Source organism: Dysidea avara, chromosome 8, assembly GCF_963678975.1.
Source record: "Dysidea avara chromosome 8, odDysAvar1.4, whole genome shotgun sequence".
NCBI lineage: Eukaryota > Metazoa > Porifera > Demospongiae > Dictyoceratida > Dysideidae > Dysidea > Dysidea avara.
Genome location: NC_089279.1, coordinates 19,865,323 through 19,876,871, shown reverse-complemented (window position 1 = coordinate 19,876,871; position 11,549 = coordinate 19,865,323). Strand labels below are relative to the sequence as shown.

The 11,549-nt window shown below is 35.7% G+C and overlaps 1 protein-coding gene across 1 annotated transcript in view; it reads left to right on the top strand.

The window, feature by feature from the left end:
- The first annotated feature begins 817 nt into the window (after positions 1-817).
- The window catches only part of LOC136263761 (uncharacterized), a 36,899-nt gene continuing 26,167 nt past the window's right edge, over positions 818-11,549 (top strand). Inside the window, exons 1-17 of the mRNA XM_066058397.1 lie at positions 818-1,128; positions 4,105-4,180; positions 5,549-5,667; positions 6,731-6,811; positions 6,876-7,102; positions 7,153-7,300; positions 7,353-7,405; positions 7,595-7,823; positions 7,879-8,072; positions 8,128-8,285; positions 8,411-8,463; positions 9,305-9,421; positions 9,481-9,611; positions 9,674-9,839; positions 10,337-10,636; positions 10,689-11,054; positions 11,108-11,341. Coding sequence (XP_065914469.1) covers positions 925-1,128; positions 4,105-4,180; positions 5,549-5,667; positions 6,731-6,811; positions 6,876-7,102; positions 7,153-7,300; positions 7,353-7,405; positions 7,595-7,823; positions 7,879-8,072; positions 8,128-8,285; positions 8,411-8,463; positions 9,305-9,421; positions 9,481-9,611; positions 9,674-9,839; positions 10,337-10,636; positions 10,689-11,054; positions 11,108-11,341 — 2,856 coding nt within the window. The 5' untranslated portion in view covers positions 818-924. The remainder of the gene's footprint in view (positions 1,129-4,104; positions 4,181-5,548; positions 5,668-6,730; positions 6,812-6,875; positions 7,103-7,152; positions 7,301-7,352; positions 7,406-7,594; positions 7,824-7,878; positions 8,073-8,127; positions 8,286-8,410; positions 8,464-9,304; positions 9,422-9,480; positions 9,612-9,673; positions 9,840-10,336; positions 10,637-10,688; positions 11,055-11,107; positions 11,342-11,549) is intronic.

Here is an 11,549-nt window from a genome sequence, read left to right as displayed (position 1 = left end):
ATTAGACCATCTCAAGAAAAATCAAGCTATTTAACATTTTTAGCCATTATATAGCTATGGATGTAGCTATACATATTTTAAAGGTATATACATTTCTCAGTGTGTTCAGAGACATGGAGAATTTGAAGATACTCAAGGTGCTTAATGAAAGGTAATGGGCAGTTCAATCCCTGCAATAAGCAGAAGACATTTCAAGCACGAAATGCTGACTGCTATATTAGAGTATTTGAGCATTCTATTAGAGTATATCGATCTTTTTAACATTTTTCAAATCACACTGCTAAAACCATAATAGATATCATTCTTATAGCGAATGAGAGGAGTTATGCCTCGTTCTACCGATTATTCTAGCAGACACCAAATTATTCTAAAATTATGCTTGTAAACATCCTATAATTCCGGAATTATTCTCACAAAATTGGAGAACTATTATTCTTAATATTATGCCGGCACATTAGGCACAGGCCTACTATGTATACATGTTCTACTATACAATATTACTCCTTTTTTGGCTGTGTGGCATCATTGGCATGCATGGTTAGGCTCTGATTTGTACCACCACTATATAAATGGATTTCTCTCTGTACAGTCCTGATAACAAGTGTCATATTAATATTATTGTCATAATATAAGACTGCAATTTGAAAGTATACATGATATTTTTTGCTTTAAAACCTAGCACATAACCAAGCATTTGTGGGGTGTGCACCTGGATAGTTGTGTATGTATGCGTATGTTTACATTGACATGAGCAGTATACTTGTAAGATACAAAATAATATTTAAAATGTACATTCAGTTTGTGTTTTGTGTAGAAATGGATACCAGCAATCTTAAAGATGTTTTAAAACAGCTTAATAGCCGAGATCAACCACATGATAGCCATATAAACTCTGATTGTAAATATTTGTCTGTGGATGACTTAATGCCTATACTGGAAATGAGCCATCGTGTATCTGATGCTAAATGTTTACCTTATTATGAATTTATCAGTGAAAAATTGCTGGAGATGATAACAAATGTGCACATACTGGAGCTGCTGACAGTAGATGATGTGACAAAGTCAGGTATTAGGAAGGAATCAATTGTTGAAAAATTGATAAATAATGGGAGGCACCCAGCACGTCAGGTAAGTTTGAAAGTATAAATTGTTGTACATATTTAATTTAGTTCTAGTTCTTTGTTCAAAGAATTGCATTCTGTAGAGTGATAGTGGAGGCAATCAAGATACTTAAATAGAACTCTCATGTTAAACAATAAACCACTTTATACACAATATGGAATTAAAGATAATGATGTACCCAAAATTCTGACATTAAAACTTATCATCATACAGTACGGTAGTACTGTTGTTAGGGATCATGGAGATTTGGGTTTTCCTAATCAAAAAGTTCACCCAAAAACCAGCTTCACAACTCCATCATGGCACCTTGGCAGTATTGGTTAGGCATAACCAAGCCCAAAAGTGCCTTCAGTATGATCCTAAAGGCTTCCAATAAATAGTTACAAAATTAAAAAAAATTTATTCAATGGAAGTTCTACTGACTGCCTGCCTGCCTGCCTGCCTGCCTGCCTGCCTGCCTGCCTGCCTGCCTGCCTGCCTGCCTGCCTGCCTGCCTGCCTGCCTGCCTGCCTGCCTGACTGACTGACTGACTGACTGACTGACTGACTGACTGACTGACTGACTGACTGCCTGCCTGCATACCTGATGCCTTCAGGCAAGCGTAACTCGATAACAGCTAAGGCTATGGGCTTGATTTTTTCACTTTTCAATGTTGCTTTGTCCTGAGACGTGCCTTTTGGCATACTGCAGTACGTTCAATGCATGCATCATGGACTTATCTTTGCCTCCTTTGTGTCCCATGTCTTTTTGCTGACAGCCCAAGGTGTTGATTTGCGGTAGCGAGATGCATGGCTTCCCTACAGTATGTTTGTAAATGGGAATCATCCGTATTTTCCGTGGTGACTGGACTGATTGCAGAGACGATTTCTAACACTGTTCTTCATTTTTAACACTGTGTAATGGGCTGGACATAACTGAAAGTGAAGCGTAATGGCCGCTGCACTTTCGAGGCAGTAGTTGATAGTTGGGGGCACACGAATCATCGCGTTTTCGAGGTGACTGGATTGTTGCAGAGGCGCTTCTACTGTTTTTCATCTGTAGCACTGTGTAACGGCCTGAACATAGCTGAAAGCGAAGCGTAATGGCCACTGCATTTTCGAAGCAGTTTTTGATAGCTGGGGCATGCATTCAGACGAAAACATTAATTCAGGCATCACCCTTTCTTTTGATGCGGTATATGTGTATTCACCAGTCATAATATTGTTACAAAAAAAGTAAGCAAACAAGTTTAAGCAGGGACGGATCCAGGGGGCTTCAAAGGGTTCCATGGAACCCCCTTTTGAAAGAGCCTCTCAGTCTTACTTGAGATACTCTAATAGAGTAGTCAAATCGAGATACTCTAATAAAACAGTCACAGTAGTCTTTTGAGGAACAGCGTAGCAAGCTATGTATGTAGTTATAAATAAAAAAAATATAGTTGGTGAGAGCATCTATGGTGAGGGGCAGCTATTGTCAGCAGGTGACCTTTTTTTTTTTTTGGTCTTCAACACACAATACAGTTAGGCTGAAGTTGCAATTCTAAAGTGGAACCCCTCTTTTTAAAAGTCTGGATCCGCTCCTGTTAAGGAAAAATTAGAAATTTAAAGTTCGATTAGGGATCATAGAAAAAAAAAGTAGGGAAACAAGGGAGGTTGCCTACACCTGCAGATATACTAGTGAACATTTAATCCCTAATTCAGTCTTGGTCTTGGGATATAGACTGGATTAGGGATTAAATGTTTGCTAGTATATCTGCAGGTGTAGGCGACCTCCCTTGTTTCCCTACTTTTTTTTCTATGATCCCTAATCGAACTTTAAATTTCTAATTTTTCCTTAATAGGAATATGAAAAATCTCAATGGAAAAGAAAGTTTTGTGTACTAACAGTAAATATAGCATAAAAATAGCATTAAAAATAAGAAAAACCTTACAAAAACACCAAAATAATGACTGAGAACACCAAAATCTAATTTATGATACCGTATTTTACAGCTTAATAGCGGTGGCTCCTATAACTTTCAGCAAGGAAAACCCTGTGGCTGCTATGCAAAGGTGGCCACTATGAGCTTGTGTGGCACAACATTTATATGGATTCATGAATGACTGATTATATTATTTTAATCATCCTTCAATAAAATCATTCATTTTAGCTTCTCTCAAAAATGTTATTTCATGGCTTAAAACAACTCCTTACCTGGTTTCTGCTTCAAACATGTCCTATAAATAGGTTGGGCGATATACCGGTATGATGGTATCAAGGTAATATTACAGCTGGCAATAACTGATATCCCCTTGTTTTTGAAAAACCACCATACCGGTATAAACAGTTATTGCAATATTGTAGCGAGAATACAGCTTCAACTACACACTCACACATGTTAACAATGCCATATTGTACTTGTCAATCAGTATTTCAACCTCATTGTACTAGCAAACAAGCTTAATCCATGCACTACTACACGAAGCGACCACTAATTATTAGGATACACACGAGGCACGTGTACCAGTGGGATAAAAATTTTGACCTCACATTAGTAAGCCTTAGTAAATTACGTATGCTTAAAAATTTATATGCACTCCATGGCATCTCTATAAGTTAGGCTGTTTTTCCAATCTCCTTGTGGGTAACTGTGGTAGCTAGAAAACAAACTTCACCCATGCAAACATAACGTGTAAACTGTTTTGAGTGTACTTGCTATAGTTCATTTCAATACCGTGATATTCATGATAATAAGTTCCACAATAACTGTGGGAGGAAATTTCAATATTGTCCAACCCTACTTATAAACATTTGCATCAGTATAATTATTCAAATACAAACTGTGGTTGTTATCCGAGGGTAGCTCTTATTACTATAACTCTAGGCTGTGGAGTGGCTACTATCTGGGGGCGGCTATTATTCAATCTGTGGCTATATAACTGGTCAAAATGGTATGTATCCCTATGATCACCATGTTTGTACAAAGCCAGTAATGTTCAATATTTGTTAATTTAATTCATGCAGGCTACAGCTGAATTGCTATACATCTTGTTGAATGGCAACTTAATCCCTATTTTCTACAAACTCAACATTCATGCTGGTAAGAGACATTATATAAACTGTTTTGTGCATAAAAGTTCCACCTAGTGTATTTAATGTTGCCTCAGCAACATCATAAATCATGGCATGTTGATTTGATGCCATACTAATTTCAAAGGCATACTATATTTTGATATTTTGTTGTGAGCCTTAGTTAAGAGTGTACTGTTGTGTATAGGTTTAGTTTAGTCTGCTAAATGTCCTTAATTTGTTAGTAGTGGACATTATGTTGCTAAATATCACTTCATTGTTATTTTGATGCATGCTTGCTTCCAACGCAATCGGTGTGTAAATCAAAAACCCACAGAACAAGGCATCTACATTGACACAAATGTTAGAAACTTATGTACATACAATAAAACTTGCTTTATACAGTAATGGTGGAACCTCAGTGGTCCAAACCCCTTGAGACCAGGGTGGTCCATAAGTCTAAAAATCCATATCTCTGAAGCTGTGTATAAATAACTTGTTGGACCTTTTAGATGCATTGAAAGCTTGCATTAGCAGAGTTTATATGCTATTTTAGTTCAACTTATTGTACGTAGTAAGCGTTCATCCAGGGGAAGCTCTGGGGGGTTAGTTACTAAGGTTTTCAGAAACTGGTCAAACAAGATTGATATACTCTAATAGAGCACTCACCCTAATAGAGCACTCACCCTAATACAACAGTCAAGCAAAATTTTTTATGTAATATTTTTGATAAAATTAAACTACTTAAATTACTCTCACAATCAATCTCAGACGGTCTAACTTTCCCAGGGAAGCACAACCCAGACCCCCCTGGATTGACATGTTACCAGTACTTATTATATACTATTCAAATCAAGGTCTGAGCAAAATGCATAAAATAACATAATGTGCATTCATTGCAATTACCATAATAGCAGGACTAAAATTATCTCCAGATTCAATCTTGTAACTATTAATTTTCAAAAATTTCCTGAGGGCATGTCCCATAGACCCTCTAGCTGAATTGTACTTACACACTAGACTGCATGCATCATTTATAAAGTATTGCAAGGTCTGCCTCACCTATTTAAAATTTCTAGCTACGCCCCTGTAGAGTGTATAAAATTGCTAGGGTAGTTTGTCCTTTCACCCATTAGGTGAGTGCACACAAGTGATATTATTTTAATTATCTGTTTGTAGCACTGCTTAGTGATGTGAGAACAACATTTGAGTACATTAATTTACCTCACACTTTTAAAATACGTACATAAAACATCAATGCTTAAAACAGAGAAGCCAGGTGGTTTGTCCTTCCACCCATCAAGTGAACATGCCTGAGTGGTACATTACTAATATGACTGCAGCCATGTTATTACTATTTCATTAGCAATTGATGATATTCTAAGTCTTTATTATGTAGCATTAACTCCCAAGGAAATTCACAACTTTTTTGCCCCAATTATTGCACTGGCAAAATGCTTGGAGAAAGTAAATGCAAGCAAAGAATTTACAGAAATGCAGCATTCACCAGTGATTACTGTAAGTAAATATTAATTTTGGTGTTGTACAGTGCAACTATATGTAATGTGACTTGGACAATTAACAATTTTGTGTTCACTGTGCATTACCTCAGTAACATGCTAAATTGCTAATCCAATACAGCCAAGCTGTGAAAAGGCCGGGTGAAGCCCCTGTATTTCAAAGAATGTGATTAGGTGTTGATATTGTACTTATGGCATCAAGCCTGGGAAAGAATAATAGAAAAAACTTGTGGCAGCAGTTTAATGGTGATCTTTAAAACCTTAAGCTATTAACGACACTTTGTATTTGGAGGAAATACTAATATCATGCATGGATTCATTATTTATTTATTTTTATTTATTATTAATGAGGGTTCTGAAAAAGACCAAAGTCTATACACATTGAATTACATAATTATAAATCTACTGTCTCTCCAATAAATGTCTAGTAATGTCTTAAAAGAAGTTGTGTCCAAAGCATTTACTATATCAGTTGGAAGGGTGTATCAGTCATTGATTATTCTGTTAGTGAAAAAATTTAAGGCAACAAAAATACACGCAACAAAAATATACACAGAGTACATAAATTCACCATGTGCTCTGTGCACGTGGTGAATTTATTACATGAATTCACCACGTGCACAGAGCACATGGTGAAGTCATGTAATTAAAGGCAACAATCATCTGCATGAAATATTGGTATGGTAGCAGTGGGATATGTAGCAGCAAGTGTAGTGTACATGCAAATATAGAAAGTTATCAATAAAAATACAGTTGGAGGTTAGCAGGCCTGTGTGTGCATCAAGCATGAGTTTGAAGCAAATAGTTTTGTATTCACTGAAAAGGATACAAGCCCTAGGAGCAATAAGTATAGTTCATGTACTCACCATGGCAAAAGAAATAGTGAGCCATACCTTCTTCATCTGCTCATGCGAGACTAAAATAAAAATTAGAAATTAGTTGATACCAATTGGTCCTTCTTTCTAGAAAGTGACTATTTTATGTATGTGATAACATTGCATATAAACTCCATCTTCTTCCTTAAAACTGTTTATGTGCACTGTACATTTTATTTGTCAAAGGTGTTCTTTGATGAACTCAACACTTCCTCTTGTATGGGTGTGCTTAAAGAGATAATAACTGACAGGAGCATTGAAGGAGATGTATGTGTCAATATTGTTCTCTTGGTGGAGACTTAAATATATATGTATACTTTATTCTATCTAGCCTCTCCCTCCCAATATATTTTTAGTAGCAGCATGCAATCCTCACAGAGGTAATAGTGTAGCAGTCCATGAGGATGAATCAGAGTCATGGGTCAAAGGATCATTTTTGGTTGAAAAGTTACATCCCACGTTGAGGTTCGTTATGTGGGACTATGGAGCATTAACTGAAAATCAGGAATCTGATTATATTAAAGCCAAAATGATGATACTACACAAAGATTTTAACATGTATGTTGGCAAATTATTTGCTATAATTTACCTTTTGGTTTGCTTTGTAGAGTGAAAAATATAGCTTTCAGTGAAGTGGTAGTTAAATGTCAAGTGTTAATGCGGAAATTTGCTTCTGAGCAATTTGTAAAACTGGGACACAGTGAAGATGAAGCCAAAATTCGTGCCACAAGTTGTGTTAGTCAAAGGGATATTCAGGTATTGAGTTTACTTATAAAGTAGTTGATTGTACCACCATACCATTCTGCAGAGAGTGTTCACTTTCTACTCCTGGCTTTTGAAAACATATGGAGTCTTTGAAAAGTAAGAAAAGCTGTACAGTGAAACCTGTCTATACCAGTTTCCTGTGAACTAAAATGTCTTGACCTTATTTAATGTCACGTGGTACACAAATGGTACAAATAGTTGGCTGGGTGGCGTTTATTTTAAAGTGATCTGATTAGACAGGTTTCACTACACTGTAACTAGTTATCAACTTTCTAAAAATTACAGTCTTCCCACTGAAACAGAGGGTACTCTAATCAGGGGAAGCTTGTCTTCTTATATTAAAAGGCATCCTATGTTTAATGATGAGTTGGATAAAGCAAATCAAAGAGCTCTTCTTGTTGCGCTTGGGCTTGTATATTACATGAGATTGAACAGTACTTACAGAGAAAAGTTTGCTAAAGAACTGGATAACGAAATACCTGGAATTAAATTTCTTCAAGCCTTTAGAGATGAGGTAAAGTGTAAATAATTGGACATTGAGTGCATTATCAATATGAATGTATATGTAGATGGACTTTTATATAAGCAATCTGAATCTACCAGCTGGTATAGCAAAGACAGAAGCACTAAAGGAGAATGTGTTTGCTATGATAATTTGTACAGTAACTAAAACTCCACTAATCATAGTAGGTGCTCCTGGATCATCAAAAACACTCTCTTTCAGCCTGACTATTTCTAACTTAAAAGGACCAGAATCTAAACAGTAAGACAGATGGTTGCATACTTAATTGTTATTACTTACTGGTGTAAATCTGTAGTAAACTTTTTCGCGATTATGTTGACATTTTCAAATCTCTGGATCCACACTATTACCAGTGTTCACGGCGTACAACATCAAGAGAAATTGAAACGGTATTCCAACGTGCTATTAACAGACAATTGAGCCACAGAAGTTATTCAATGCCTGTGCACTGTGGTGAGTTATACTATTTGTAATCAAGATTATAGAAGTGTCTTTGTATTAGGTAAGTGTCCCTGTGGTCCTTGGACCACACAGCATTATAATGTTTTGGGTAAGTGTATTATTCTTTGTTACTTTAGTTGTGTTTATGGATGAAGCTGGTTTACCAGAAGAAAGCCATGAGTCACTAAAGGTAGATATGGATTATTCATGTGCTGTTAATGTTGGTCACTCACTTGTTATTGTTCTGCCTGGTTAATTATCGGTCTCCGTTGCCCTGAGCACTCTTCTCCTCCCACAAGCTGATGATTGTGGGAGTGGTTTGGTATGTGTACAGGGTCTTGGCTGCCTTTTGTGATAAATCTCCAACTCTACTTGAAGCCAATGTGAAAAATGAACTTTAATTTGAGACAACAGATACTTGGGTATAAGGGTGTCTAGAACAACCTCCACCAAGTTCTTCGTGCTCAACCTTCATCTAATGAATAAGTTAAAATCACATGATAAATACTTACCAATAACAGTGACAAGTACAGGCAGGTTGCAATGGCTTCAGCTGAAACACCCTCTGAAAATAGTGCATGCGCCCCAAATTTATTTGTGATTCATGTGGGTGATAAAATCACCATAATGTATTATATTGGGACTTTATTTACTGGCCAAACTTCATACTTTTGCAGCAGTTTTGCCTTTGAAATTACTGAAAATGCCATTACGGCATTCAAGCATGTTAAGTGCCTCTAAAAATAATTATTGTATTAATGAGTACAAGTGCTGTTTTGCTTCAAAACTTTCTGCAAAGGTCTGGATTGGTAAGATTCAACTGTGAAACAATGTTGTGGAGTGATTATTACTGCTAGTTTAAGCTATAGATCTATGTAACTGTGGCCACTTAGCTAAGTTAACATTCACCCTAGCTGGAGTATATACACTTTCAGTCTGGGATCACAGTTATTGAAAACTTCCTGAACCTGAAACCCCTCTGAAAATTTCTAGATCCACCACTGCAACAATATGTACTTGTAATCATGTAGGTGCTTCATTATCATCTGGATCAGCAAGAAGTAGCGTTTGTTGCAATTTCAAATCACATCTTAGATGCAGCCAAGACAAACAGAGCTGTTAGTTTGTTCAGACCCACTGCTTCAAAGGTAGGGAGTGAACTACTTAACTACCTTGTATTTTATATGCTTTAATGTATCACATATAGGGGGATCTGGAAACTCTTGCTAAGGGCTGTCTTTGTGAAAATCCTAACAAGCCACCACTTAAACTCAGAAATAATTTGGAAACCATAGTGAAGTTCTGTCCTGCATATAATAAAGTTGTCAGTGATAAACGGTAAATAAGTTGTGTATGAATATCTCTATTTTGTATGGTTTCTTTATCTCTACAATATATAGATTTGAGAAATTCTTTGGCCTAAGAGATTTTATTCATTTTATCAACTATATTCGACGAGAATGTCAACCTGACTCCATTACACCACAATTAGTATTACAATCATTGGAGCGTAATTTCAATTGTTCAAGAGGCTTTGAAGATATCTGCAATGCATTCTTGGAAAAGGTATACATTTGTATTATACTGAGTTTTTTTCTTTAAATAGCAATTAAAATTTGAATTATTAAAAAACCCATCATACTAAACTTTGCTTGCTTCCTAATTGGTGGTACTTAGAAAAACTTCTTGAAGCCCTTATAAGTAAAATGAAGGAGAACAATACAACCTATCTTTATTTTTACCTTTAGAGGTTGTGTCATTTATTTTTTATGCGTTAAAGGTTTATTTATATTTTACTCCTGTGACTATTAGCTATAATTACACCTTACAGTGACCAGCATTGAAGGTCTGACAGCAGTTTGTGTTGCAGCCTTTCAATTACCTAACCTAATAAACTGGAATTAAAGACACAAAAACTAAAACTTTGACATCACTTAATGTAACTAATAAGGTCAAACAGAAAAATGGGCTAAAGAAAAGAAGAACGAGTATGTTTTCTAAACAACTTAGTTTATTATGTGGGACTATTTTAGATAGCAGATTTATTTTATATTTTTTTGCAGATGGATTCGAGCTTAGATGGATTGAAGCAAAGAACAATTATTGAAATTTTGCGAAGCAGCCTTGCTGATAAACCTTTCAACAAAGATAACACAAAATTAGTGTCAACCACAAATATAAAATCAAGTGACAAAACTTGGAATACAAACGATACCCGAAATGAAGTACGCTATAAGTTGATTATTGATCCTAGTGAAGATGAGTCAATAATTCGACTTTTATTTATGTTTGGCATTATTAATCATGACAATACACGTACCTATATGTGCAGTGATTTTCCTGGAGATAGTCTGCTGCAAAAGGTAAGCAATTTCTTTGTGAATATATTCTGTGTATTGATGTTCTTACCCTTAGATAAACACCATTGCTGCCATTAGGCATTCAGCAATTGAGGGTCACACTGTGATAATGAGTCAAACAGATGATATTCATGAAAGTTTTTATGATCTCTTTAATCAACATTTTCGTAGAATTGACGATCCTCAAAGTGGTCCCCGATATTTTGCTAACATTGCTATTGGAGCTCATCTCAAGCCATCCAGGGTCAATGAAGAATTTCAGTGTATAGTGGTTGTTAAAGAATCAGAAGTCAAAAATATTCCTACGCCTTTTCTAAACAGATTTGAGAAATATTTCATTTCACATTTTAATTTGTTAAATTTAGTGCTTGGGAATCTTCCGCCTTGTTTACAACAGATTGTAAAAGTTGCATACAAAAAGGTCAGTAAATTTATTATTTGATGTTTTGAGACAGTTAATAAAAATTATTGTAGGTAAAGGAATTTTATGAACTGCTTTCTCCAAGTGCATTTTATGGAGGAGTTAATGAAACTGTGTGTTCACTTCTGCTTAGCATATTACCTAAGCCAGGAAATAAAAATTTCAAGTCATCATCAAATGACTGTGTTGTTGTTGTTGATTCTTCTTTCACGTTACCAAAGAGAACAATGCTACTCCAAACCTTAATCAAGAGCCTTCATAATATAGGAGGATTCTGCAATATGGAGGTGAGTACTCTACATTTCTTATATATTGGTGTATTGCACTTGTAAGAACTATTCATTTTGTAATGACAGACAATGCACACATGTCAAAAATTGTTAAACTTTGTAATGCTGTCCAAGCCAACAAACAATGATCTGTATAATGGTTTTCCATGCTATATAAGTTCAGCATTTAGCCGCTATTTAGTTACATACATAATATTTGTTATGC